This window comes from Melopsittacus undulatus, chromosome 1 (assembly GCF_012275295.1).
Source record: "Melopsittacus undulatus isolate bMelUnd1 chromosome 1, bMelUnd1.mat.Z, whole genome shotgun sequence".
NCBI lineage: Eukaryota > Metazoa > Chordata > Aves > Psittaciformes > Psittaculidae > Melopsittacus > Melopsittacus undulatus.
In genome coordinates this window covers 100,122,984-100,148,429 of record NC_047527.1, presented here as the reverse complement: position 1 = coordinate 100,148,429, position 25,446 = coordinate 100,122,984, and the positions used below count along the sequence as shown (strand labels likewise).

Sequence of the window (25,446 nt, the reverse complement as noted above, 5' to 3'; positions counted from 1 at the left end):
AGCTCTAATGTCACCCCTTCTTTGCATGTAAATCAACAGTTAGGCCACCCCTTCTATATAGTTCATTGATTCTTCTAGTCAACAGACTGAGAATAAGAAATTTCAGCTAGTGTTGGCAGCTGCTAGGTTAAATTCTAAGGCAGTTTTCTGGAAACATCTGTCTGCAGTATTTGTTTACATGTACCACCCTTTGTTTTTTTGCTCTATGGCCACACCTTCCATTTTATTTGTGGGAACAGTCATGTTAAAACACTTTCGATGTACATATTTTTCAGTTTTCAGACAAGCAAAGAGTTAACAATTATGTAAAATAACCCTTGAAAATACATATTGTGATGCAGTTGTGTCACCACAATTCATTTTGCAGGGTTTAAGGCATCTAGAAGTCAGCATAGGGAATGAGATTCAAATCACAAATGAACATGTTCCTTGTTTTCAGTGTGGGAATCTTCATAAAGAATGGAGCCTGGCCAACACAATCAGCCCAAGTTTTCAGCCCACTCTACAGTAGACTCCTACATTACATCAAGTGCATGAACTGGCTGAAGACTTGGTTTTGTTGCCCATTCACAGCTGCCTAGTCCCATTTGAGGCATATGAGGGTGCCCAGTACTGCCAGTCCTGTCTCATCCAATAGCCCTGCAGGGGTGTCTGAGAGGTTTAAGTGGCATCTCAGATTGTACTTTCACACTTATGCATGGGCAACTGAATGGCACTCTAGTTGTCCTGGCTCTTTCTACAATCAATAGAAAAAGATAAGTGTGTCTAGACAGTGATCCAGCTTAGCTTAAGAGCTACTAAAGAGATATTAATCACTGCAGGTTTCTGTCTGTGACAGCTCTTCTCCTTCACGGAATGGTTTGGGTTGGAAGGGATCATAAAGCTCATCCATTTCCAACCCCTTGCCATGGGCAGGGTCACCTTCCACCAGGCCAGATTGCTCCAAGCCCCATCCAACCCAGCCTTGACCACTGACAGGGATGGGGCAGCCACAGCTTCTCTGTGCTAGGGCCTCACCACCCTCACAGGAAGAACTTCCTAATATGTAATCTAAATCTCCCTTCTGTCAGTTTGAAGCCATTACCCCTTATCCCATTCTTACATGACCTTGTAAAAAGTTCCTCTTCAGTTTTCTTGTCAGCTCCCTTATCTTCCTACAGTTCTACTGAACAAGCACAATCCACAAACTCAGAAAGTCGCCATTAGTTTAGAGAAAAGCCACTCCAAATGAGGTTGTGAGAAAATGTAGAACATTGACCAGGGCATGGTTTCAGTGGGGTTCATGCTGTGGTCGTTTTTATCTCAGATGAGACAGATTGCTGTGTTTAGTTTTGATTTTGATGGTGTTGGTGTCTAAGAGCAAATTAGTTCACATTTAACATGCCCATCTCTGCTTTGACCAGCAATTACTGTTTCTTGAAAATTGCTGTTGGCTTTCAGTTTGATTTCCCTTCCTGAAATGTCTGTGGTCCTTTCTTTTGGGTCAATATCTGACAATACTTTAAGTTTCTGTTTGAATAATGATCATTACACTTCTGAAAGTAGAGGATTATAACTATTTTGATTTTTCTTGAAATTATTCATGGCTTGCTCCCCTTGTGTGATTTTGTTGGTCCCCAGCTACACCTGACATTTCTTAGCCAGCTTTTGACCAGAACATTCTGATTTATGCAGGTGTTCTCAAAGTTTTAATCTACTATTTCTTCAACTTTCAGGTAAATGGGGTAATTCAGGTAAATGCATGATTTGTGATAACTGATTGTGACAGATGAAGTCAGAATACATTTGTCAGCATGATAAACATTATTGATCCATTTAAATTATGCTTCTAAGGAAGCAAAGTGCAGAAAAAAAGGACTAAAAATTACCAAAAATTTTACCAGTTTTGTGTAAGGAAGAGGAGTAGCAGCCAATGAACAAAGCAAACACTGCCATCAGGGCCTCTAATTTTCATTTTAGCAGTCACCTGAGTAAAATTATTCCTGTGATAGGTTAGCACATTATGAAAAAATCACACTAAACCAGAAAAATGAGTTTCCCTGAATGAAGATTTGGTGTTTTACGTGATCTAGTTTGTTACTGTCTCAGTTCTGGGAGTACTTGTATTAGAAAGCAGTTTTCATTACATGGACAAATACAGCTCAAAAGAATAGAATACCAGCTCACAGCTGGCATTAATGAGGTGGGAATGTAAGACATAATGGTATGACATTTGCTTCTCCTCACAAAAAAATAAAATCAGAAAAATTCCCATAGTGCTATAAAAGGCTCTGTGCAGCAAATACACATTCCTAATCACCATTTCATATATTCTTGGGTCATCAAAACTTATGGATTTAGGAGCTTTCCTAGCTCTTCCTTTCTGCAAAGGTAAAAACACAGCTGAGGGCACACACCCCTTTCTCCTATTATGGATAAAAATAACAAGAACTCAAAGCAAGCATGGATGTAAGAGCAAACACAAAATGAGAACATGAATTTAAGTCAGTTTCTACAGGTCCTCTATCCCAAAAGCTAGATTTCTATGTTTTAGCATGCAAAAAAAGGAACAACAAAAATGTCTCACTTCTCTTTCCAGCTCTTTGACTTTGTTATTCAGTTGTTTCACTTTGGCTTTTTCAGTCTCAGCCTCAGCAGTTATCTCACGATTCTTTTTGGCTAATTCAACTATTTTAGTAGCTGCAACATCTCCAGCTAAACCAGACGCCCCTGAAAAGTATACATAAAAGCAAAGGATGTATCTTACAGGGAAGATTCAGAATAGATGATGCTTTTGTTCTCTGTCCAGTGCACAATGTACTTTTATTTTCTAATCCATTTCTCTCAGAGCTGTGCCAGGCACTTAAATGAACAAGAGAAGGAAAAGAGGCGCCAGTGATTCCAGCTGGATTGCTTGGTCCTTTGAGTCAGCATCACGCTGTGGCTAGCAAAGCCACATTTCACACTTCGGCAACAGCTACATGTCAGAAGGCCACAACACTGATCATAGCAACATTACTACATAGAAAGGGTAGAAGTGCTTCCTGCTCACTGCTGTGAAGGATAGTTATGATCAGTTTTTTGTGGAGGAAAAGTGTGTATAGGAAAAGACAACACACTATTTTATGCTGGTTGTTTATTACTGGAGGAGTTGCTGAAACAGAGGTGTGAACTTTTTTAGACATCCGTCCTAAAAGGTCAGGCACACTATTACAGTTAGGTCCTGGAAAAGGTTCAAGAAATTTCATTGTGCCTATTTATACATCCCTTGAGATTATACATGGAGCTTTACTGTATTACTCTCTTAATTGCTTTTTTAAACAGACACTTCATTCATCTCCTCATCAGAGACGGTTTTATTAGTGTCACGAATACAGCAATCCTCAGGGCTAGTGTGTGTGTCTTGGCTTTTGTTAAGTGACACACATCACACAGGTGAAGAAAAATTTTCACACAAGCATAAAATCAATATAATTGTATACTATGTCCATGGAAACCTCTAGCTCAGCAATGAATATGAGCCTACAGTAACAAAACATTGGTGGGATGTATGAAGACTGAACTCAGCTGTTGTCATTCTTTTTGACTCCTTCATACTCCTTCACTGCTCTGAAGGATTAACTTTTCTGCTGACATCGTGAAGATTATGTTTGAGACATGAGGTGAGATACAAGGACGACAGATCACTTTAAAGTGAATTCTGAGTCACATAAAACCCCTAGAGACTTTAAAGGGGGTATGCAGAATACAGCTGAGAACAGAATCTGTGCCTATATCACTACTTAAAAAAAGTGTAGAGAACATAAATTTAACATAATTTTTAACATAAAAGCATTTCCACTGTTCTTATTCCTTTATCTGATTTGTTTTCCCCTTCTTACCTAGAAGCTGCTTTTTCCTTAGTTTTCATGATAAATAATGCCTGCAATTGATCACTAAATAATAAACTAACCAAAAGCCAGGCTCATGCTTCCACGTGATGGTTATCAAATGCACTGCACACATTTAATCAAAGCTTTTAATTCCTAAGCAACGTTGACGAGTCTTTGCCACACTGTAGACAGGAAAGACAGAAGCATGGGGCAAACTGCTGCAAGCTGGCATACAAGTCAGCCAGAGAAGCTGCAACAGCGCATCTTGCTCCTAGTCCCGACCCAGTAGCAGCTCATCATCTTTCCTATATACGCAAGCCACTGGCAGTTTTTAAGAATTAAGGTGTAATTTAAATGTTATTTAGGTCTGCTTATGGCTGGTTTACCCCTTCTCTGCTAGCCCGACCATCTCTGCTGTCCTAAACAACAGTGGCACCCAGTGGAGGAAATGCAGCCTGCACAGTCCAAGTTTCAAAGGACCCCCAAGACACTTCAGAATCCAGATTTAGCATTCAGCAAGCATCCTGCATGTGCCCTATTCACGCAGACAAAAGGAGCCTGAATAAGGAATTTAGCACCACAAAGCCGAGAAAGCTGCAACATTGCCCTTTGATATTAACAGAACGTTTTCCAAAATAAGATGTCTATGAATCATAAATGGGTTTGTGCCAATAACAGCAAGTTTGCAGAAGATCTGTGAGGAACAGAGATCGCTGCATACCCCAAAAGGGCCTGATACTTCTTTTAAGGGCCATATAATTATCAATAACAATATTCTGCACCTTAAATCTGACCTGACTATCAGAAGTCATTTGGTCCTTTCAATAGCTCCATAGGACGAGGAGTACTAGTAGTAGTGTTCATATTTTGTAGATTGTGAAACTGAAGGAGAAAGGAAGGCACAGATCTTTAAGCATATATGCTGTTCCATGTGTAAGTGCCATCATGTAAAACCATTGCAAGGAACTTCCCTCTGCAAATAAAGCCATGAGACTCCTTACACGAGCAAGATGTTTTGTAAACTCAGCAAATGCAAAACTGTGTCAGTTGAGATCCTTGTGAAGTTTAGGTAGCAATTCTAAGCATTGTTTAAATATATAGTCAGGTGTCTAAGTATTTGCATATGTCAGAGCCAAGTGGTTTCAGTGCTAGTGCAAATTCCGGCAAGCTCAACAGAGAACAAGTCTCTCTCACCTGAAACTTGAATTTTGATTCTTCCTAGCAGAAACTCATTACAGGTATGCAACAGAGGCGACCACAGTATGACTAATACACTCCTTTTTAGCATAAAGCAGGTAAAGAGATGCCACATTAATGTTTCACCGCCAGGAGCTCACAATAAATCTCTTGCCCTACCTCTACTGTCATCAGCATCAAGCGAACTAACACAGTGAGAATACAAAGTTACTGTATTTACCTGTTAAAGCCAATCTGTCCTCCTGTATTTTTTTCTGGAGTTGCTTTATTTCAAAATCTTTATCTGTCAACAGTTTGTACAGTCTGCAGTTTTCATCTCGGACCTCTCGAAGCTGATCGTGAAGCTCCTTATTCTCAGCCTCAAGAAACCTGGGAAAAATAAACCATAATGCAAATGTAAATGTCACTGTAATGTGCTTCAAATAGTTGCTTCCAGAAATAAAAGAATTAAATGACTGCACGTTAAATGAGTTGAGCTTACCAGGTGTGAGTTTACTGAAATATGTAGCATATCCCAAAGTTCAGAAGACAAGCTGATAATCTGACGTATTCAGTTAAAATTTCCTCTTAAAAAATCCTGCACTTCCTTATGTTGTCTGAGCAAACCATCACAGAACAGATATATTTTCAGTGGTCTTGAAGTCATTGAATAATCTCATCCCACTCAGTCTTACATGTTTCTTCAGGAGAAACTAGACAGGCTCACCATTCAGCATCCATAACATTCAGGCTTTACTTTCCACAATTACCAAAGCAAACAGAGCAACAACTACAAAAGCTGTTACTGAGGTTCTGCCTTTAAAATTAATGCTTTATAGTAATTCACAAAAGCCCCATTTCCTGTGTCCTCACCTGATTTGCTTGGAACTGCAAAGGCAGGGACTGGCATCAGTCTGCATTCTTAATGTTGCTTTTTGGAATTAATTTAGAAACAAAAAATATCAAAAACTCCTCTGAACTGGAGGAAATAGTCTTCTTCTCTTATTCTTCAGTATTAGTGACATTTAGTGACATTTACAGGTTTTATTTCTCTAAGACATCCAGATAATTAATAGCTTCAATTTCTTTGCTGTCCTCACATAATGGTTCCTCCGAATGTAAAATCTAGATGCTAACGCCTTAGGGGATCAATTCAATTGTGAGCACTCAGGCATCTCTGATGCCCCAGGATTTTCTGAGCTTCTTATGTGAGGCCAGCAGCCATGACATAGGGTTCTTGGGAAAACTACTGGCGCCCAAGGGAAGAACAAAGAGCATCTCAGAGAGCACTTGCCACCTATGTGTAGACATATGAGCCAACCCAGGAACTAACATCCTCCAACTTTAGACACACCTTTTAGCCAGCAGCAATCAATGAACAGGTCTCCATTCCCCAGGCAGGAAACCAAATGTGCTAGAGAAGTTGTACTGACACTGTCTTTGGTAAATAAGTTTGTGATAGAGACCCTGCTGGCTCAAGTCCATAATTCCCATTCTGCCTGCACAGCCTCTGAGTTTCCTCTCCCCACCCATCTGAGTTTCTTCATTTTGCTCTGAGTTTCAGGGTGGGGTCCCACTCTGTACCAAGACATGGGCATCTCTCTGTAAGCAGCAAGCCAAAATGCACACAAAAGTCAGAGGAGGTCCAGTCAATACAACCAGTACTGCCTACAGACTAGCTGCCATCTGAATTGCTCGCGCAGTGCCACTAAGTGCCCTGATGAGGGGACTCAGTTCAGTTACCCATATGCAGGTGCCATTTGGGCTGCCCACTCAACCCCTAGCTGCTGCTACCGCAGAGTGCAGGTCTTCCATGTCCTATCTATCCTCCCTATGTGGAAGTTCCCGATATCCTACAGCATCTCAAATATCATTAGACACCTAAATCAGCCAGATGAATTGACCCCTGGATTCCTATTATCTACAGAGTAGCCCTAAACGTTTGCATTTTGATGACTTAATCTGGAACAGTGGATGATCACAAAGATTTGGATTAAGCCCAGTTGTTACAGTATATACTGGTGGCTTTAAACATACCCAGAGCCAGGCAAGTCAGCTACCTCAGTAGTCACCTAAATCTTTTCTATTAAAAAGTGTTAGCAAGCTTTTTGCTCCAACTAGACTTTGAAACTTTTAATTGCTCAGTCCATAAGTACCTATCAGAAAGAAATGACCCCTTAAAGCACTGCCATAAACAGCACAGTCAATTTATGAGATGATAAGAAATGCACTTGTGTTTCAAAGCTGCAAATCAAAGGGAGATCAAAGGCAGCTGTTTACAAAAGAGAAGAAAGCAAGCAGCACTCTGAGCACAAAAGAGGCAAAACTAAGTTATTCCCACATGCAACCCCTCATAGAAGTGTGCAGGTCTAATTAGAGATATGTGGACAAAAGGATTTTTAACAGTTAGCGAATTAACATGAAAGAAGGCTCTCAGGTCTTATCACACCTGAGCAGCAATGTCCTCTTCAGAGCTGGCTTCCAAGTCCTAACAGAAAGCACTTACAGCAGGATGGACACAAATCCCAGCTGCACAGAGTGGGAGTCTCCTCTGAGAAACATCTCTATCCCACCCATCCCAGAGTGACTCTACATATTACAAAGGAGCAGCAGTTCCCATCCCAGTGGCTCAGGTACAGAAAGTCAGCCAAAAGAAACAGGTCACCCAAAGGTAACCCTTTTCACTCTAGTTCAAGGAAATAGAGACAGGTGAAGCTTATGAACAGGGTCTGTAACTGAAATTCAGGTGTCTTTCCCAACTCCGTTACAAATTCTCCACGTGATGGGGAGAATTACTTAATCTTAAATATACCAAAGAGAGTAGAATCATAGAATCAACCAGGTTGGAAAAGGCCTTTAAGGTCATCAAGTCCAACTGTTCATCCAGTAGGGAGGATTAAATGACAGAAAAAACAAACCAGAAAGACAGAAGTCTCAGCTAACTACTCCCCTAAACAAAATTTGGGAGTAGGACAGAGGAAGGAAAAACAAACTCCCAAGGCTCAGAGGAAGCAAAACTTCTGAGGGGAGAATGTTTTCCATTGCTGCTATAAACAACACTGACATGCTGAAATCATTGCCACTGCGGACCATATGGAGTCCTGTTATTCTGGAACAAGTTTCTAATGTGTTGTCATGGGAATACTGCAAAGTACATCCTGGTGAATCCATTCCAGAAGCAAATTCTGCCTGGATTTGATACACTCGTAACCCCTCTTTTGCTGAACACAGAAGTACACAAGCAAAGGACAATACAGATAAATCTGCTACACCTGCAGTGTCAAATGGGGACTTTCAACAGTCAGTGTCACTGAAAACAGAGGTACACAATAGCTCTTGAATTACTCAGACTTTAACTACTGGACCGTAAATAACAGAAAACTGCTGGGACTCTCCTATACTCTGCATGTCAGGGAATGCACACTGCACCAGGATGTGCTATGAGAGCACCTATGCCTTCTCCTCTACTAGGCAAATCCACATCTGAACTATGGGAATCAGTCTCCCTCTCCATTAAATATATATATATATGTATATATATATACAAACCCCAGATCTTCATAGTAATCTTCCATATACTATCAGAACAAAATGTTGAAGGGAAGAGGACAGCTAGTAGAGGTCACATCAGAAGCATTAGGGTAGAGGTACCCTTCACAACTCCAGATGCTCGGAGAGAAAACTATCTCAAAGGTATATGCCTAATTGTGGTTTTGCACCTGTGATTTGCTGGTTTTGGCAAAGCTGTCAGCTCCTCCTTGTTGAATGACCTGAGATAAAAGTACTCTTGCTCCAGAAAGTTAACCCAGTTTCCAGCAAACAGCTGTATCAGCACAGCTGCAGGGAGGAAGCAGAAGCAGGAATTTCTTCAGCTGGCTTCACCACTAACACAGAGCATATCCCTGAATAGCCAACACTGCATACATCTTTGGGATGTGTTCAACTTAAGACCTGTTCTAGTTTGTAACAAAAAATATCAGTTGGGTCAGAAGGGAAGACCGACCAACTATATCCTAGGAGGAAGATAAATCAGCTCAGATGAAGGTTCAATTCTCTGCTCCAGTAACTCCGTTCTAAAAACAAGATCAAGGGAGATCCATACCAGAATATCCAATGTCCTGGTAAACCAGATACTGCCCCAATGGATGCAAACCCCAAACCCCCATCGCCAGTAAGATTTAAAACCTTACCTTGTACAACCCTGTCAAGTGTCTTAACCAGGAAGCAACTCTGCCTATGAGACCCTCCTACATACCTGGCTTTCTTTTCATCTACTAAGTCAGGTTGTAGCACAAAGATAGACAGGGAAACACTTTTCTGCAGGCCTCCGGGGTGCACCTGTTAGCTTTTTTGTCCTTATCTGTCTCTGGAAATTATTCACGTAGGGAACCTGTTTCTTTACAAGGCCAGGTAGGAACTAACCAACAGTGTTAGTGATTCTGAATGACTGGATTTTGACAGATAATATCTAGCTGCCCCTAGCATGTCATCCTTAACCCTTCTGTCCTTCCACTCTTCATTTGTGAGACATTGAAAATAAAGTGCACATCGTAGTGCACTAAGGATAGACACTTTAGGGACAGTGAGTCTTCTCAGCTGTCTGGGTTCAGCAGTAGCAGTCATTTTTCTCCACAGTAGCTGGTGTACTGCTGTGTTTTTGACTTTTAGCCTGGGAACCATGACATCAGTATACTGATAAGCCTGATATGTGAAGAAAGTGTGCTGTCCACTTAATATGAGTTTCATAAGACCGTATGCTAAATACACTTCTGTGACTTCCTGAATAAATGGTGCTACTACAGCTTTACCTTTTGTCACCATCTTCGTTTAAAGGTTGTCCTGTTTCAAAGAGGTTTAGATCATTCGGGATTCTGAAAGTCTCCTTTGTATTGCCATTATCACCCTTCTGACCATTCTGCTTTTCCTTCTTCTCCATTAGGTTTTGCAGCCGCTTTTGCTGTTGTTCTTGATAAGCCTTAAATTGGCTTTGAAAATGTTCATTCTCTTTTATGTTTGACTCCATTGTTTACTAAAATCATAACAAGAAGAAAATAAAAAGTGACAGCAAACAGAGATCAACATCTCTTTGAAAAACATCCTCCTCTAAAAACTGCTTTGCTGTTTTCCCTCACTGACCTCTGCACAGCTTCTCTGTCACCTCCTCCTCTCAGCCACTGGGATCCTCAATCTCACTGCCTTGCTTCAAGTGCCTTTTCCTATAAACAGTTTTCAAGCACTCTTCAAAAAGGTTTTTGAGCCTTTTCCACTTTAGTATCAAAAAAGAAATGTTATCAAATGTTTTTAAACACATCATTTAAATAAACATTTTTAATGAAGAGCAAGCTGGGGTCAAACCCAAGAGTGCAGCAGGCCACCATGGTACACTCACTAAACAGAACACAAACCATCAGCAACCATCCAGCCTTCCTTCCTGTGTTCCAAAGAAAGGTGCAGATCCCTCCATTTTTGGGTTAATGTGGGACTGACAAAGGATGGAAGATGTCTGTTTATCCTAATGCTCCCTTTGGGCACAAGACACCAAGAGCATGACTTATATTTCCCCTCAGATTTCTAAGCATTAAGTGATAACATTAAAGCCATAATACTGCAACCCACTTAAATGTCTAGAGCCTTACTAAATATGACTAAAGATGAGCAGTTTTCTGATGTATTCCAGCCGCCTCTCCTTCTGTTTGACATTTACCATCAGCAAGAAACCCAAGTGCACCTTTGGTCTACGACGAACAATCAGTAAAAACTATCAAAGGCTTTTTGCTGAGTAACTAACACACGCCCTTTCTGATACGAGGGCAGCACCCATCCTGATGAAGTGCAGAAAGGCGGATCACGTCCCTCTGTGCCTGCCTGTCCCGTGTGGGCAGGGACGCACTGCAGCCTGCACCGGGACAGGGTGCACTATGAACTGACAAGAGCAAAGAGCGGAGTCCGGCGCCTCCGCATAGCCCCGTGGGTATGAACGATGGCCAGAGGGCAATCTTTAGCCCGACAGTCTGCCTGGGCACCGAGCCCAAACCTGGCATAGGGGTTCTGCTGCAGATCTAATGTGCGGGGAGAGCGGAGTCGTGTGTGTCCCCCCCCCCTCCCGCACCTCCCCACCCCTCTGCCTACCGAAACCGCCTTCCCCGGCCCCGAGGGCAGCGGCAGGGACCCCCCAGCCGCCCCTTCCTGCTGGTTGCCCGCTGGGCCCGGCCGATCCGGCTCCGGCTCCCGGGCCAGCCTCAGCCCCACGCGGTTCCCATAGCAACGGCGCCCAAGCCACCAGGGCAGTGGAAGGGCAGGGCCACGCATGCGCCCTACCCCTCAGGCCAGCCGCCATGATAGCTCCGATCAGCTGTGCACAGGACCGCCTCTTCCCGGTAGAAGCCCGGCCCCTCGGGGTGAGGCGGTGGAGGGAATGGGGTTGTTCCTTATCCCGCCCCGTTGAAGGGGAGGAGGAAGGCGCTGACGGGAAAAGGTCTCTGTGCGGTGGAGGGGCGTTTCTTTATGCCTTTGCTGCTAGTCACCTGTGAGGGAGGGCTGTGAGAGCAGCCAAGGACAGTGAAGTTGTGCCGGCTGGGAATGCCCTTTGCAGGAGCACCGCACCCTCTCAGGGGATTTCTATCCAGACACAGCAGCTCACCTCATCCCTCTGCAAGAGAAGGCACGTACAGGGGGTGCGCCCAACAACAAATCCATAACCAAACACTTGTTACCTCTAGTGCTCATACATTTATTCACATTTTATCTCCCACTGGACTGTACAATATGTCACAGACAGAGCTGCAGTATAGACCCTGTGGTATATGCTGCAGAGACATCAACTGTCACCATGGAATGTAAGCTAAGAGGAGAAAATGAGGTTTTTACAAATCGGATTTCTCAACATATTTATTTTTGTGACTGCTGTTGGAGATACAAGGGGTCCGAGTGTAAAATAACAGTAGCAATTGACAGAAGGGTTTTAACACCTCAAAAGATTATGGGGCCTTTTCAGATTTAAATGGTTAAAAATTTCCATGGGGAATGATACCACAGAAATCAGAGCTAGATCATATACTTCAGCTGAAAGTGTTAGAACAACAAATAAAGGTTTAATTTCCACAATATCTATTTTAAATGTTATATTTAAATATTATTCAGAAGAACACTGTAAATAAAGTTACAAAATACAGCGATTTAAGAGTCTGAAAATCTATAGTAAAAATAGGGAGCCTGTGTCCTCATTAACAATGAATAAATACAACATTTAAATAGCTGTAACATACCAAATACTTATGCCTTAAATAAAAAAAAAATAGATGTTTGTATCTCTCTCAATATTTTAGAAATCGTTTAGTGCTACTAGAAGCTTCTAAATTACAAAGTTGGAGGCTGACAAATACACAAGATAGAAAATGACAGCAAAACATTCATGACACTTACAGGCCTGGCCTCCACATGCTGCCCAAGGCCTCACAGAAGCTAGTTCAGACTGGTTTTGGGCAATGGCAGCAAAAGAAGCCACCAATTTTAGGGAAGAATTGATAATTGAGGAGAAGATAAAGGCATTGTACTCTACTATATCCCCTAAAAGCTGGGATATGTTAATGTCAATCAAGCAGACCCTGACACCCACTACCCCAGTGCACAATCATTTAGGCTGCCAGCTCCAAGACAGTGTTCTGTACACCAAATATATACAGGGCAATTCTCTAATATTGTGGTTTTTGTTTTTCCTCAAGAACCCCTTGATAGGAGGCTTGTAGCTGCAGTACACAGGCCACCACCAAGACAGAGATTTCAATCAGCTTTCTGCTACTCCTTGGGCTTCAGCACATGCTCCCGAAACATTGAATACAGCACACCTACAAGACAGAAACACAAACACAATCAGAAAGCTTTGTTAAAACAATAAAAGGTTTCAGTCTGAACTGTAAGAGAGAGTCTCAGCCATGAAATAATGTTTCCCTTCCTCTTTTTTTTAATAGCAGTGATGAACACTGACTTCTTCATATACAGAGAAATCTGATATGAAATTATACTGTATATGAAAATGCTGATCCCAAGCCAATTCTAGTCTGCTTTGCAGTCAGGCTTTTCTGCTGTAACTTCTTGGAATTGAGTATCAGCAGTGTTTCAAGGGATAGGCACTGGCACACATACATAGCTGAAATACTTAGGTAAGACCCGGGATGTACACACTGGTACATTCAGTCCTGAAAATATATATACAAAAATATGTAATACTACACTCTACATAAACTGGTCATCCAATGTGCTATATTCAGGAACAGCAACATATTTACAAGGGGAAATATTAATGTCACACCATTCTTTTATTTTATTTGCCTCTTAATGTCAACATCTGCACAACCTCACATACTTTCCACATCTAAAAGCAGTCAAAACTTCTACTCTCAGAGTTTGCACAGCTTAATATTAAATGTGTAGTTAAAAATCACACTACTCTAGGAAGTCTGAGCAAACACCAGTCATGAGCATAAACATCCTAAAATGTAACAGGTGGCACACTTCCACCCCAACATTTCATGCACGCTGCCTAAACCACTAAGAGAAGAGATGCAAGAGGTCCTCCTGTTCAGTACGCACCACATGTGAGTGCTCCCACGACGAAGCCTTGGGCTGCCACGCGCACATGAATAAGGTGAAGTGACATTTTCATGTCACCTCTGTGCTTCAATTTGTACAGCCCGTACCCAACCAACACGGCAAAGCCAGCCATCCCTGCAAGAAAGAGGCAAGCATCCTTCTGAGTCGAGATCAACATTAGGTATGTGTGAAGTGACCCATCTAAACAAAATACCCTAGGAATCATGGAGCTATTTGGGTTGGAAAAGACCCTGAAGATCATCTCCAACTGTCAACCAAGCACTGCCAAGGCCACCACTGAACCATGTCCTTAAGTGCCACATCTGCATGTCTTTTAAATCCCTCTAGGGATGGCCATTTAGCCACTTCCCTGGGCAGTCTGCTCCAACACTTGATAACGCTTTTGGTGAAGAAATTTCTCCCAATATCCAAGCTAAACATCTGGCATAACTTCAGATGTTTCCCCCTGTCCTAAAATAAGCATGCTTTGGTCAAATTGCTGTTTCTTTGTGGATGACAAGTCTCGCCCTGTGTACTGATTCCATTCAAGTGTTCCCTCATTCTGTGCACAAGTCAGTGCAAAGAAGAGCACGAGATTGTCATTTTCATACACAAAGAGACAAGCTACAGAGAGCATCATACAATTCCTAGATTATGTTACATTATGAAATATAAAACTAGCTTTTAAATTAAACGACATCAAGCAGGAACAGGATTTCATGGGCCAAAACCAGTCAACCATGTGATGGTACAAAATAGTTCAACTGAAATCCATATAATAGAAAATGATCCAAGACTAAGTAAAACTGTAGCGGTAAATACCATTTTAAGTCTTCATGTACTTTCCATAGATTTCCTGCTTCCTACAAGAAATGAGCAGTTTCAGAGGCACCTTTTGCCATTCACACAACATCTTACATAAAAATGGCTAGGGCAGAATAGGGGTACTCTTATGAGGCAACCTTAGACACTAAAAAATTCTTTTTTTGTTATTTAAAGGCTTTTGTAGTTGTCTTTACATGATCAAGTAAATCCTTCCCAAACATGAACTAATGCGCTAGTTGCTGCAATAAATTATTAAAATTTCCTCTGTTTTTTTTTGCAGCTATTTGCCTCATTGTTTTGGTAACAATGGCAAGAATACAGATCTTTAAAGATCTTCAGATCTCTTGTTTGCCTGCTGTCTAAACTCCAGCTGTTACTTGGCCAGAGCTTTGACAACCCAGTCAAATGGAAGGTGTCCCTGCCTGTGCAGGGCATTTGGAACTGGATGGTCTTTAAGGTCGCTTCCAACCTAAACCATTCTATGATGATAACCTAGGTCCAACCCCCCTGCCACGGACAGGGAGGTCTTTCACTAGACCAGGTTGCTCAAAGCCCTGTCCAACCTGGCCTTGAACACTGCCAGGGATGGAGCAGCAACAGCTTCTCTGGGCAACCTGTGCCAATGCCTCATCAGCCTCACAGGGAAGAACTTCTTCCTATCTTTAAGGTGCCTTGCAACCCAAACCATTCCAGGATTTCCACTACCATTAAAATGCCAAAGCACTAGTTCAGAGTTCCCTGGTTATTTTTCAGGAGGAGTAAGTGCTGCTTGCATCCTCTTTCCCGGACAGAAGCTCACATCCAAGAACCCTACTCAGCTGCAGCTCTGACCCCCAACATGTGGGTGCACCCTGACGTATCCACTGTTCTACTGAGGTTGCTATTTGAGGTGTTGTCACACATAGGCAGCTTTCATTGGGATAAGAGAAGTCGTGTTACTGGTCCTGTGATGTGGGGGGGAGAGGTTCAGACAGGTCTCTTTCACAGGGAGAGAATTAACATTTTGTTCTTCAACAGACCAACCACAGCCCTGGCTATGCCAGCTCCAACCTCATGGAATAGTCTCATGAAATACAGAGCACCAATGCACAAGATTTCCGAATTTCATCCACTTCATTTCCTATTTAGGATGATTATTTACATAGCACAGAGGAGGCAGCCAAGTTTTAAGTGTAGTGTAAATTTTACCAATGAGAGCTTGGACAGCTTGTCTGCCTGAACAGGAGTATCACCAGTCCCACTTGTGAAGCCAAAAACCCTTCACTGGTGCACGACCCACATGGCATGTTCATTAAATATCAATGAAGAGTTTTACGGCATTCAAACTAGCTCCAGCATAGGCTGAAGGTTAAATTGTGCCAATCTGCTCAGGATAACCTGAACTCACAGAGCTCACAGCACACCCTAGGAAGCTGGAAAGCAAAGTCCTGTGACCACACGGACCGGTGACAGATATCTGCTGGCAAATGCCTGAAACAGTTCACCCCAAGTGACCTGACTGCTCTCCATTTTAGGTGGCTGGAAATCAAAACGTGTCTCACGTCAGAGGCAGTTCCCAGTCAGAGGAAAGCTCTTGGGATGAACACAACTGACCCTCTCCCTCCTCTGAGGCTTTCTCAGGGTCTCAGCAGAGAGGCTGAAAACTTTAACAGCCTCCTCAAGCTGGGGCACTGTAAAACCTACTAAGAAAATGTATTTTAAACTAAGGATAGCAGCAGAGAAGGGTGACACACTTAGTTGGCAGGCTGTATTTTAGACCCTTCTAGTTTGTATTTTGTTGGCTTTAAAGTCACTTTGTAAAGATCACGTACTTTCCACCAACCATACACTCCGGAGTGCCTAGAAAACACAGTCTTTAATACTTAACAGGATCACCTAAACATCCATTTTTAAGCTCACCTAATCAATCTTTCAGGGTTTGCTGGTTGTTTGTTTTTTTTTTTTGGGGGGGGGGGGGTTTCCACTTGCAATTGTAGGTTCTGAGGTTTCTATTTAAGCTAACAAGCCTCATTAATTTCCCTGTTTCTTGCAGAGCAAACATCATTCTGGGCAGAAGGAATAACGCTGTCAGCATATGAAAAGCCTACAAAAGGAAATAATTTCAAAGTAATTACCCATTAATGGGGGAAAAGGTAAACAGCATTAACCCTACTGATTGCCCATGAAAAGAAAAATCTATGTGTAAACACATTTATTCATTTTTATACTTACCAATTGGTACAAATGGCGTCTCTTTAAATTTTCTTAACAGCTTTGATGTCTGACTGGTTTCAGTCTCATATTCAGGGAAAACGGGTTCCTGGCCAGATGACATAGTGGCTGTGAAGACAAGGAGTCTCTCTTCAGGATTTAGAAACATCGAGTTAAGAGAACTTTTAGAAAAATAAATTCCCTTACATAGTCCGTGAGTGAACTGAGTAGCAAGATAAAAGCACAACAGCTAGACTCGAGCTGATGAGCTACATACAGATGAATTAATTCAAGTGAAGTCCTGGAAAGCAAGATCATTGCATACTAGGAAAGGGAAGAACAGGACAAAAGAAAAAGCGCTAAAGCAAATTTCTGCCATGGTTTTCACACAGTTACAGACCCCAGCTGCCTCTCATAGTCGCTGAAAGCTCTGGTCACTGCCTGCATTTCCTTTCAGAACTTCCATCGTCCACCACACTGCTTTATTTCCATATACAATTCCCTAACAGCAGCTCTGACCTCAGGGAAGTTCATTTCTTCTCTTTTGCTCCCTGTCAAGAGCAGCACTTAAAGCACTCAGGGGGAAAGCACAAGCTGCTGCAGAAGGTCAGCCCTACCTGGCAGCTTGTTGGTCACTACACCTCTTACCACCTCATCCACCACTTCAATGAGGTTTCAAACGCCTACTGGAGAATGCAAGAATGTAAAATGGCAGCTATGGAGGAGCCAGAGCAAGTCTTGAAGCCCTTGATTGGCACAGACTCCTGTGGGGGCACATCAGGAGGATGATCAGTTTCCATTGCAGCACAGGTGATTTCTCACATGCCCCCTAGTTAAAGAAAAAGCAGCAATGGCCATGAGGAGGGCTTTACTCACAGAGCCATCATCATCAAACCAGAGAGAGACCATCCACCAAAACCTGCCAGCTTCCTGTCCTGTCCCCATCGCAGCTGCACTGAGAACCTGTTCTTTCTTCAGTGGTTGGCACAAGCATCATTCTTCAATCAGTGACTGTTTCTGTCAGCACAGTTAGTTCAACATCACAAAGGTCTCTGCTAGAAAAACCTCTACCTGTATTGTTCCTGTTTTGCCATAAACAGGCTCAGCAGCCGTGTACAGCTTGGGGGCACATGAATGTACTCCAAGGTCTTGAAATAAGCCACCAGGAATTTAACTTAAGCACGGGCTTAAATTAACATGCAAAAGATGTACTTGAAATGTGCCTGTATTCCCCTTAGCAGTCATTTCAGACAGACTGCTTGGGTTTTAAAGTAAACACGCAAGCCTCTGCAGGCCAAAGGATTCGGCCTTTCTATGCCTCCTACCACTACCCTTATTTGCTAAATGGAAGTTATATTTTAGCCTGACTCATTCGGAGAAGGAAACTTGAGAGCGGACACACACACACCCCCACCCCTCCGTCACGCTGGAGAGGCGGAAACAGCCAGAGGTGAGATTCACAAAAGGGAAGGATACCACGAAGTGAAGCAATTTGTCCACCGCGAGATGCTTCCGTGACCTTCACCTCGTGTGGCCGTGGGGCACATCACTGCCCTGACTTGGCCCATACCGCAGCAGGGAGGCGCAGGGCACCCGTGCGGCCACCCACGGGGGGCGGCTCTGCCACGGGTGGGCATGTGACAGGACCTAACACCCCATGGAGCCACCGGGCTGCCTTCCCCCGCCCAGCCCCGCACTAGGCCCTCGTACCCCACACAAGGCCTCTGCCCCACTCCAGCCCCATGCACCTTCACTCCATCCCGGGCTTATACCCTTCCATCTGCCCCCTATGCCCTCCCCCAGCTCTCGGGTCTCCACCTCGGGTCCCCTCCCCAGTTACCCTCCAAGGACAGGTCCTCACCACGCTGCTACTACCGGCGCTGCAGCTACCCTCCCGACTCCCGATACCGGCCGGCGTTTGCGCGCCTGGCCCCGCCCCCCGCCTCTTATTGGCAGGGCGCGCCCCGCCTCCGTGGCCCTAGGCGCCCGCGAGTCGGGCCGGAGAACTACGACTCCCAGCATGCCGCGCGGCAACGCGCCCGCCGACAGCCAATCCAGAGCGCGCCGCTGTCACCGCGGGCCGGGGCGGGCGTGGAGGCATGGTGGAGGTCCGGCCCTGGCACCTAGAGCAGCCCAGCCCGTCCCATCCCAGCCGCTTACCGCCCCTCAGACCGGCTAAACAGGCATCGGGGCGAGGCCCTGCGCGGCGGCCGGGCAGTATTTAGGGTTTGCAAAACACAGAGGATCCGGGTTGAACCCCCGAAAGTAGGGGTTTAGGCTGTCATATTCTGGATGGGAAAACAGCTTTGCAGTTTTCCTGTAAGTTGGAATCGTAGGATCGTTTAGGTTGGAAAAGACCTTCAAGTTGATCAGGTGGAACCATTACAGCTGAACTGCCAAGTCCAACACTAAACCATATCACTAAGGGCCTCATCTACACGGTTTTGAACAGTCCTAGGGATGGTGATTCCCCCAGTTCCCTGGGCAGCCTGTTCCAATGCCTGTTTACTGTTTTGGTGAAGAATTTTTTCCTAATATGCAGCTTAAACTTCCCCTTGAAGAGGTTACCTCTTGACCTGTTGCTTATTGTTTGGGAGACTGACACCACCTCACTACAACCTCCTTCCGGATACTTGTAGAGAGTGATAAGGTCCCCCCTGAGCCTTCTCCAGATTAAACAACTCCAGTTCAGAAATTCTCATATCAATATAAACCCCTGCTGTGACATCAGGTGGAAGTTCTGTAGCAGAGGGCAAAGTCAGGGGTCAGCTTTCCCTGGTCTGGTTATCTTGATAGTCAACTGTCTTGTTGACTATTTTTTCCTGAATTCCAGCTGTCAAGCAGAGCTCACTTTGCACTTGCTTTATGCCAGGAAGTGGATTCTGAAGCCCAAAGACAACCTACAAATTGCTTCTCACTTTAAGCAAATCGGACTCTGGGGCAGGTGGAAGAATCTTCTAGGATCCTGAAGGTGCCTAACCCCCTCCCATAAACCAGGGGACAGCTTGTCAGAGAAAATAGCAGAATCCTTTTCTCCAAACCCCCTGGCCAGTTTTGCAGTGCTCTGGTGCAGTGTTTGTGTCTCCCCATCTCTGAGCAGTGGGGGATGTAGAGCTGCTGCTTCTTCAGGGCCACCCCCCACTGACATGGCATTTTCAGAAGCATAAAAGAAAGCAGCTCAGGTAGCCGCTTTATCTCTCTAAATGTGCTCCCCATTGCCAGTAATGTGGTTATCTTAATTGCCAAAGCCATTAGGGCTCTGCAGAGTCTAAAACATAAAATAAATTTAAATGATCTATGCAATTACCAGCTCCCAAATTGAGTTAAAATCTTGTAATAGATTACCATGAAGGATACTTTCTCTAGTGACTCTTAGAGGTATATTTAAATCCCTGCAGATCTGTGCGATATGTGCTTTAGGGGAGAAACTCAATTAAACCAAAAAACTTATTTCATTTTAATTGCTGGGCTAATGAAACTCTTGTCGGCTGTAGCATCCTTGTGTGCGTGTCTGATGCCTCAGCTTTGCGAGCGGCTTATTGCTCTTTGCTAATCTGTACATTGCCTTTATATATTATGGTCTATCTTTTAAATGCAGGCACACGTGTACACCAGCTGATGGCAGCAAACACGAAGATGGGTAAAAATGTATTTCTCTCTACCTACCATGGGGCGGGTTGGATTTGTAGCTGTGGTCATCACTGCTGCTCTGTTTTTTGCTCCCTGTAGCCCTGTTTGATGGTGGGATGACGGAAATGAGTTGGAGGGTGACCACTCAATAACAGTGATGCTCTAAAACCTATTCAATAAACCACTTCATCAGAGCCACCTTTGTCAAGCAAGCAAGGAGTTGTGCCATGGAGCTTCCCCCAGCGTCCCTGTGGCAGTGCCAGGAGGCTGGCACATCTCTGCTGTTGTCGATCTCTACATCTTCAGCCACAGCAATAAGCTCATTATTCTGGTATCACTTGCAAGGCTTTGTCACTGCCTGCAAAGACATGTGATTGTCCTCACAGAGCTGCCAGGGCCCAATGGCCCCACTGGTAACCATTTCTGCTCTGCGGGGGATGAGGACTCTGCACTATCCAAGTAGCATGTGGCTTATTCAGATTTCCTGGAAGAAAATGCAGATTTCTGCAGCAGGGGCTCAGCTCTGAGAACCTCTCAGTGCAGAGACCAAGCAGATCCAGTCCTGCCCAGGGGAGCTGGGATGTGGGCAAGGTGGACATGATCTAATCTTAATATCTGTTCTACAACCACAAATGTTTCCACTAATGAAAGCGTTTAGAAAACAAAATAACAAGAGGGAACTTGTTGCCACGTTTGGGGCTGGTATGCAGAAAATCCAGATGGAACAGGGAGAAAAAAAATGTGGCTTATTTGGAAGATGGAGGCAAAGAAAAGGGAAGGAGCAAGGAGCACGGGGGAAAAGCATCCATAGAAGAATGGAGAGAAGAGCAAAAGCAACTGGTTATCTTTAAGCAAGTGGCTGGTCTGAGTGCTTGTCTGCGTGACAGCAAGTCTGCTTGTCTGGCACATCCCAGAAGAACCTACTTCAGACTATTTTGTGTGCAGACTCACCACTCAGCCCATGCATGTTGGGGTGCACAGGATCCACCAGTGATATTCACACTGTGCTGACATGGATTCTTGGCCGTTGCAGCTTGGGTCATCTCTAATGTGAAATCTATACAAGAGTAGGTTGTGTTTATGAAGGAGGGTGCTGGGTCCTCATGACACATGTGGCAGAAGGTGCTGTGTCCTGAGGGAGAAAGTGCCAAAGCCCAACTCCAGGTGCAGGTGCCAGTTCTAGATATTGTAGAGGGATTCATGCTCAGATGTCGGGTGGAGATGATTCCTTCAGTGCCGTCACCCACTGATTAACACCAGGAAAGGCAGAACAAAACCAGGGAGGTCACACTGAGCTCACATTTCCTGCCCATGCTCTTACACAAGTAATAGAGGTTCCTAAAAGCTGATTCAAGCATCTGGCAGGATGAGAACAGGAGAAGAAGCTCCTGTAAGTGAATTTTCTTCTTCTTGTAGACAAAGCAGCATGAGAAACCTGGAGAGATTCTGTTTTCTTCTTGAGCCAGCTCCTAGGCACTGGTGCTTCAGCAAGCTTGGAATTAATCTCTGAGCTCAGTCTATGTTGTCAGTTTTCCACTAGGAGCTATGGGATGGGCATGTGAATGTCAGTGTCAGCATGGTGCAGAGAGAGGAAGATGCAGCAAAGGGAGAAAAGGCATCCTGGTGGGCTGGAAGAGACCCAGAAATAGAAACTTTGGAGACGGTTTGTCCTGTTATGGGAGCAGAGGGTGTGTGGGGAGAGGTGTTTGTGAATCTTTCTGGGTGTTGCTGTGTTCAGAAGGGTGGGAAGCTTTGGTTTCCTTTCAGTCAGAGCTGCATATAGATAAGCATGGATTTTCTCATATATATATATATATATATAAGCTAATTCCTAGAACAGTCTTATTATATCACTCTCCCATAGCAGATCTCTGCTCTCTGTGGCTGCTCTGTCTGAAGTGCCCTGTGGCACTCACCAAAGAGCTGCAAGACATCAAGAAAACATTTCAATACAGCCCAAACCAAATTTTGTTTTCTTTTCAGTTGCCTGGAACTGCCTGGAATGGGTATTTGAACACTTTTAGACATGGGACCACAACAGGTTTGTCCACAATTTCCCCCTTACAGCTGCACACCCACAGGCTTCCTCAGCACCCCAGTCTGAGCCTTGGGTGCTTTGCTTAACCTATATGTGCAGGTGCCCCCTTTCCTGGGGTGTTTGTGAGGAGAGAGCCATACCTAGAAGTTGCAGAGCCACCGTGGGGTATGTACCCCTTGGGATGTGTAGCACAAGCAGGGACCAGCAGTTTCATTTTCTCATTACTTGATGGCTGCAGGTCTTCTGGGCAAAGGGAGAAATATCGTCAAAGAGAGCAAGGCAGGAGTGAGTGCAGACAGGGAGCTACACAGTCATGCCTGGTTTTGGATTGCTGGAAGAATAAGCCCCAGGAGAAAGATGGGCATCTTTGGCCATGGCTAAAAAATTGTATGGTTTAGGGGTGGAGTGGTATCTGCACCATTTTTCTATGCAACAGCCCTGGTTTACTGTCAGAGCCTGGAGATTAAGCTTGATTTTTAAACCCCACAATGAGCTTCATGGTGCTGATGGGAGGTAGCTCAGGCAGATGCCATCTCCCACTGCACGAGACAGGCTTTTTAGTGACAACCATTGCCCAGTTTGGAAGGCTTTTAGAAAATAAAACCCTTGTAGTGTTCTTGTGGGGGCTTTTAATTTTTTTTTTCTGAAAATCAGACTGCAGAAGTAGGAAGCTCTCCAAATCAGTCATCATTTCCTGAAATCTGGATTGCAGCTGTCTAAACACTTGACACCACCCTTCAGTCCTGGGGAGTGGCCGACCTCAAGGCCCTCGCCCTCCTCTGTCAACAGTATTTCAGCTCATGCATCCTCTCCTGTAGGATCAGCTCCAGCAACATCCTTCCAGCTAAATCTCTACCTCTGACCTTGATTCAGGAGTTGATTCTGATGCCTACATGTCCTTACCTTCATTAAGTCTTTGAGCAACTTGGTCCAGTGGAAGGTGTCCCATGGCAGGTGGTTGGATCTAGATGATCTGTAAGGTCCCTTCCAACCCAAACCATTCTATGATTTTATGAATCCATATTTTCCACTTCCTAATACCTTTTACCAAAATCCATAGCTTGGTGTCCTAGAGTTGGCATTGAGAGGGATCAGTGTTCAACCAGAGTGAGATGTTCAGCATTTCACCTGAGGGAGCAGCCACACCAACATAAAGGTGCCAGTGGCAGGTTCTGCTTCACCGAGAATTGAGATGCTGGTTTCTCAGTAGTGACCTGGGTGAATCTAAAGCAGCTCACCACAAGGTGTTGTGGAGGATTTCCTGTAATTTAGAGCAGAAACTTTTTCAAAAGCTTGCAGTGGCATCAGGAGGAAGTGGTGAGTTATGTCAGAGGAGACTGCTCTTTTGTTTTCAAGTCTGAATGTGTCAGGGTAAGGAAACCAGAATTGAATTTTATTTTATTTTATTTTGTTTTGTTTATTATCATATTTATGTGTAGACAGCTGTGCCCATGCCATAGGGAAAGGCCAAGGAGTGGAGGATACAAAATACTTATCAGAAAGTGGCAGAAATTTAAACCTATGAGCTAAAGGAAAATACTCCATGATGTGATGCTTGCCTTTCCTGTGTGAATTGGAATAATATTTTGATCCTCTTCATTTGTCTTTTGCTCCTAGGCAGCCATTTATCAAATGCAACAACAACTGCTGCAGCCTTGATGGATGCTGCCAATTCAAGTATGAGTACTTGGACGAGGAGGATTACAAGCAGTATGGCCCCTGCAAAAAAGAAGAGGTACTTTCCTTCAGCAGAGTATTTTTGCCATTGTTTTATACTGTGGTCTTCCTGGTCGGGTTGGCTGGGAATTCCCTCCTCTTTATTGTTCTCATTCTGTACATCAAGAAGAAAAAGAAGTTGACCGAGGTGTATCTGCTGAACTTGATGGTTTCAGAGTTCTTGCTATTAACCCTTCATTTCTGGGCTCTGTACATTCCTCAGTGGGTGACCTGGGACATATTGTGCCTGGTCTTAAATGCCATGGACCCTGAATTTCTGCAGTGGTTTCTTTTTTGTGAGCTGCATGAGTCTGGACATGTATCTGCAGATAGTTCATGTTTTTCTCCAAATAGCTCCGTGACATGGAGGAAGTTCATCCTCATCTTGCTGGTGGGATGGGTCTCTTCATCAGCACAATGTAAGTCCACAACAAAACCATCATGTGTGCCCATGATTATGGCCAGAATCACTTATTTTCGAAAGTTGTATTCTGGGTCATGTGAAACACCCTGAATTTCCTTTTTCCCTTCCTGTTCATGATGTTCTGCTTATTCCCGCAAAGCATGTGTCCTCACTATGTCTCAGATGCCTGGCTTAAAGAGAGCACTCTGCTTAGTCTTTATTCTGGTGGGTGTCTTCTTTGTCCTGTGGTTCCCCTACAACACTGTCATCATCCTTCACTTCCTGCAAGATGTTGGCATCATCAAGAGCTGTGAAAGCAGTAGACGACTGGACTATGCCATACAGATCACGGAGAGTTTGTCCCTTGTCCACTGCTGTCTTAACCCCTTTCTGTATGCCTTTGTGAAAAAAACGATTCAGGTCATATTTATGGAAGATCCCCCAGGCCATATTCTGGAGAAGTGCTTTCTTTGACATCCAGCCTTCAAGAGACAAGCCAGTCTTGCAGCAGATACGCAGCTGAGATAGCAATGTTGAGTATCACAAATGCATGATAAATATTTACATTATTTAGACTGTGTGTATGCTCTCTATACTGTACTTTACTGGTCATGGCTGTGTGATGGAATTGGTGAGTAACCAGATATTTCATCCTAGCACCAGTATCAAGATGAGGATATTCCACATTGGAATTGGAAAAGTATGTGAGAAATTTGTTTCTGCTGTAACTGGTATTATTATAAAAGGACTGACCAGGTTTTATTAATGTGGAAGAAGTCCAGCTCCTGTCTGGAGTATGTGAGGCATTAGTGAATGAAGGAGCAACCTGTCTAGATGTTGTGCCATTAAAATGAAAACTGAAACTTGTGCAGAACTTTTCCCCTCTTAGATCCCAAAGGGTCTGATGGAGGAGAGCCATTCTGTCATCCTCCAGCTTGTGCTGTGGGCTGGGGAATGGATTTGCCACACTCATCAGGCCAGACACAGGTGGCCTGAAGCTCAGCCTCGAGGGTGGCTTCTCCTGGCTT

At 44.0% G+C, this 25,446-nt stretch overlaps 3 protein-coding genes across 5 annotated transcripts in view; 1 reads left to right on the top strand and 2 right to left on the bottom strand.

Annotated features, from left to right (window-relative positions):
* Positions 1-10,050, bottom strand: part of CCDC13 (coiled-coil domain containing 13) — a 29,049-nt gene extending 18,999 nt beyond the window's left edge. Inside the window, exons 1-3 of the mRNA XM_005150006.4 lie at positions 9,836-10,050; positions 5,269-5,417; positions 2,567-2,709 (exon numbers count right to left, since the gene is read on the bottom strand). Of these exons, the coding sequence (XP_005150063.3) occupies positions 2,567-2,709; positions 5,269-5,417; positions 9,836-10,050 (507 nt within the window). The remainder of the gene's footprint in view (positions 1-2,566; positions 2,710-5,268; positions 5,418-9,835) is intronic.
* Positions 10,051-11,736: 1,686 nt separating this feature from the next.
* On the bottom strand, positions 11,737-18,568 carry HIGD1A (HIG1 hypoxia inducible domain family member 1A). Of its 2 annotated transcripts, XM_031049883.2 has the most exons (4): positions 18,493-18,568; positions 16,653-16,760; positions 13,617-13,751; positions 11,737-12,871 (listed from the first exon to the last, which is right to left on the bottom strand). In XM_031049883.2, the coding sequence occupies exons 2-4, from the start codon at positions 16,753-16,755 to the stop codon at positions 12,822-12,824; spliced, it is 288 nt and encodes a 95-aa protein (XP_030905743.1). In that variant the 5' UTR covers positions 16,756-16,760; positions 18,493-18,568; the 3' UTR covers positions 11,737-12,821. The 2 variants fall into 2 exon arrangements, with proteins under 2 accessions (XP_030905743.1, XP_005150062.1); XM_005150005.3 differs by lacking the exon at positions 18,493-18,568 and having other exon boundaries at positions 16,653-16,779.
* Positions 18,569-21,577: 3,009 nt separating this feature from the next.
* On the top strand, positions 21,578-24,597 carry LOC101877069 (uncharacterized). 2 transcript variants are annotated; one of them, XM_031049808.2, is made up of 4 exons: positions 21,578-21,651; positions 22,245-22,302; positions 23,917-24,034; positions 24,370-24,597. In XM_031049808.2, exons 1-4 carry the CDS (start codon positions 21,628-21,630, stop codon positions 24,527-24,529), a joined length of 360 nt encoding a protein of 119 aa, XP_030905668.2. In that variant the 5' UTR covers positions 21,578-21,627; the 3' UTR covers positions 24,530-24,597. The 2 variants fall into 2 exon arrangements, with proteins under 2 accessions (XP_030905668.2, XP_033919682.1); XM_034063791.1 differs by lacking the exon at positions 21,578-21,651 and adding an exon at positions 21,706-21,924.
* The last annotated feature ends 849 nt before the right edge of the window (positions 24,598-25,446 follow it).

Excerpts from the sequence above, each read along its gene's own strand:
- LOC101877069 (XM_034063791.1), top strand. The coding sequence starts at position 21,838 with ATGGTGCAGAGAGAGGAAGATGCAGCAAAGGGAGAAAAGGCATCCTGG. Across the intron at positions 22,303-23,916 it reads TAGACATGGGACCACAACAG|GCAGCCATTTATCAAATGCA; the intron begins GTTTGTCCACAA and ends TTTTGCTCCTAG. Across the intron at positions 24,035-24,369 it reads GCCCCTGCAAAAAAGAAGAG|CTCCGTGACATGGAGGAAGT; the intron begins GTACTTTCCTTC and ends TTCTCCAAATAG.
- HIGD1A (XM_031049883.2), bottom strand. The coding sequence starts at position 16,755 with ATGTCATCTGGCCAGGAACCCGTTTTCCCTGAATATGAGACTGAAACC. Across the intron at positions 13,752-16,652 it reads GACGCCATTTGTACCAATTG|GGATGGCTGGCTTTGCCGTG; the intron begins GTAAGTATAAAA and ends TCTTTCTTGCAG. Across the intron at positions 12,872-13,616 it reads CGTGGGAGCACTCACATGTG|GTGTGCTGTATTCAATGTTT; the intron begins GTGCGTACTGAA and ends TCTGTCTTGTAG.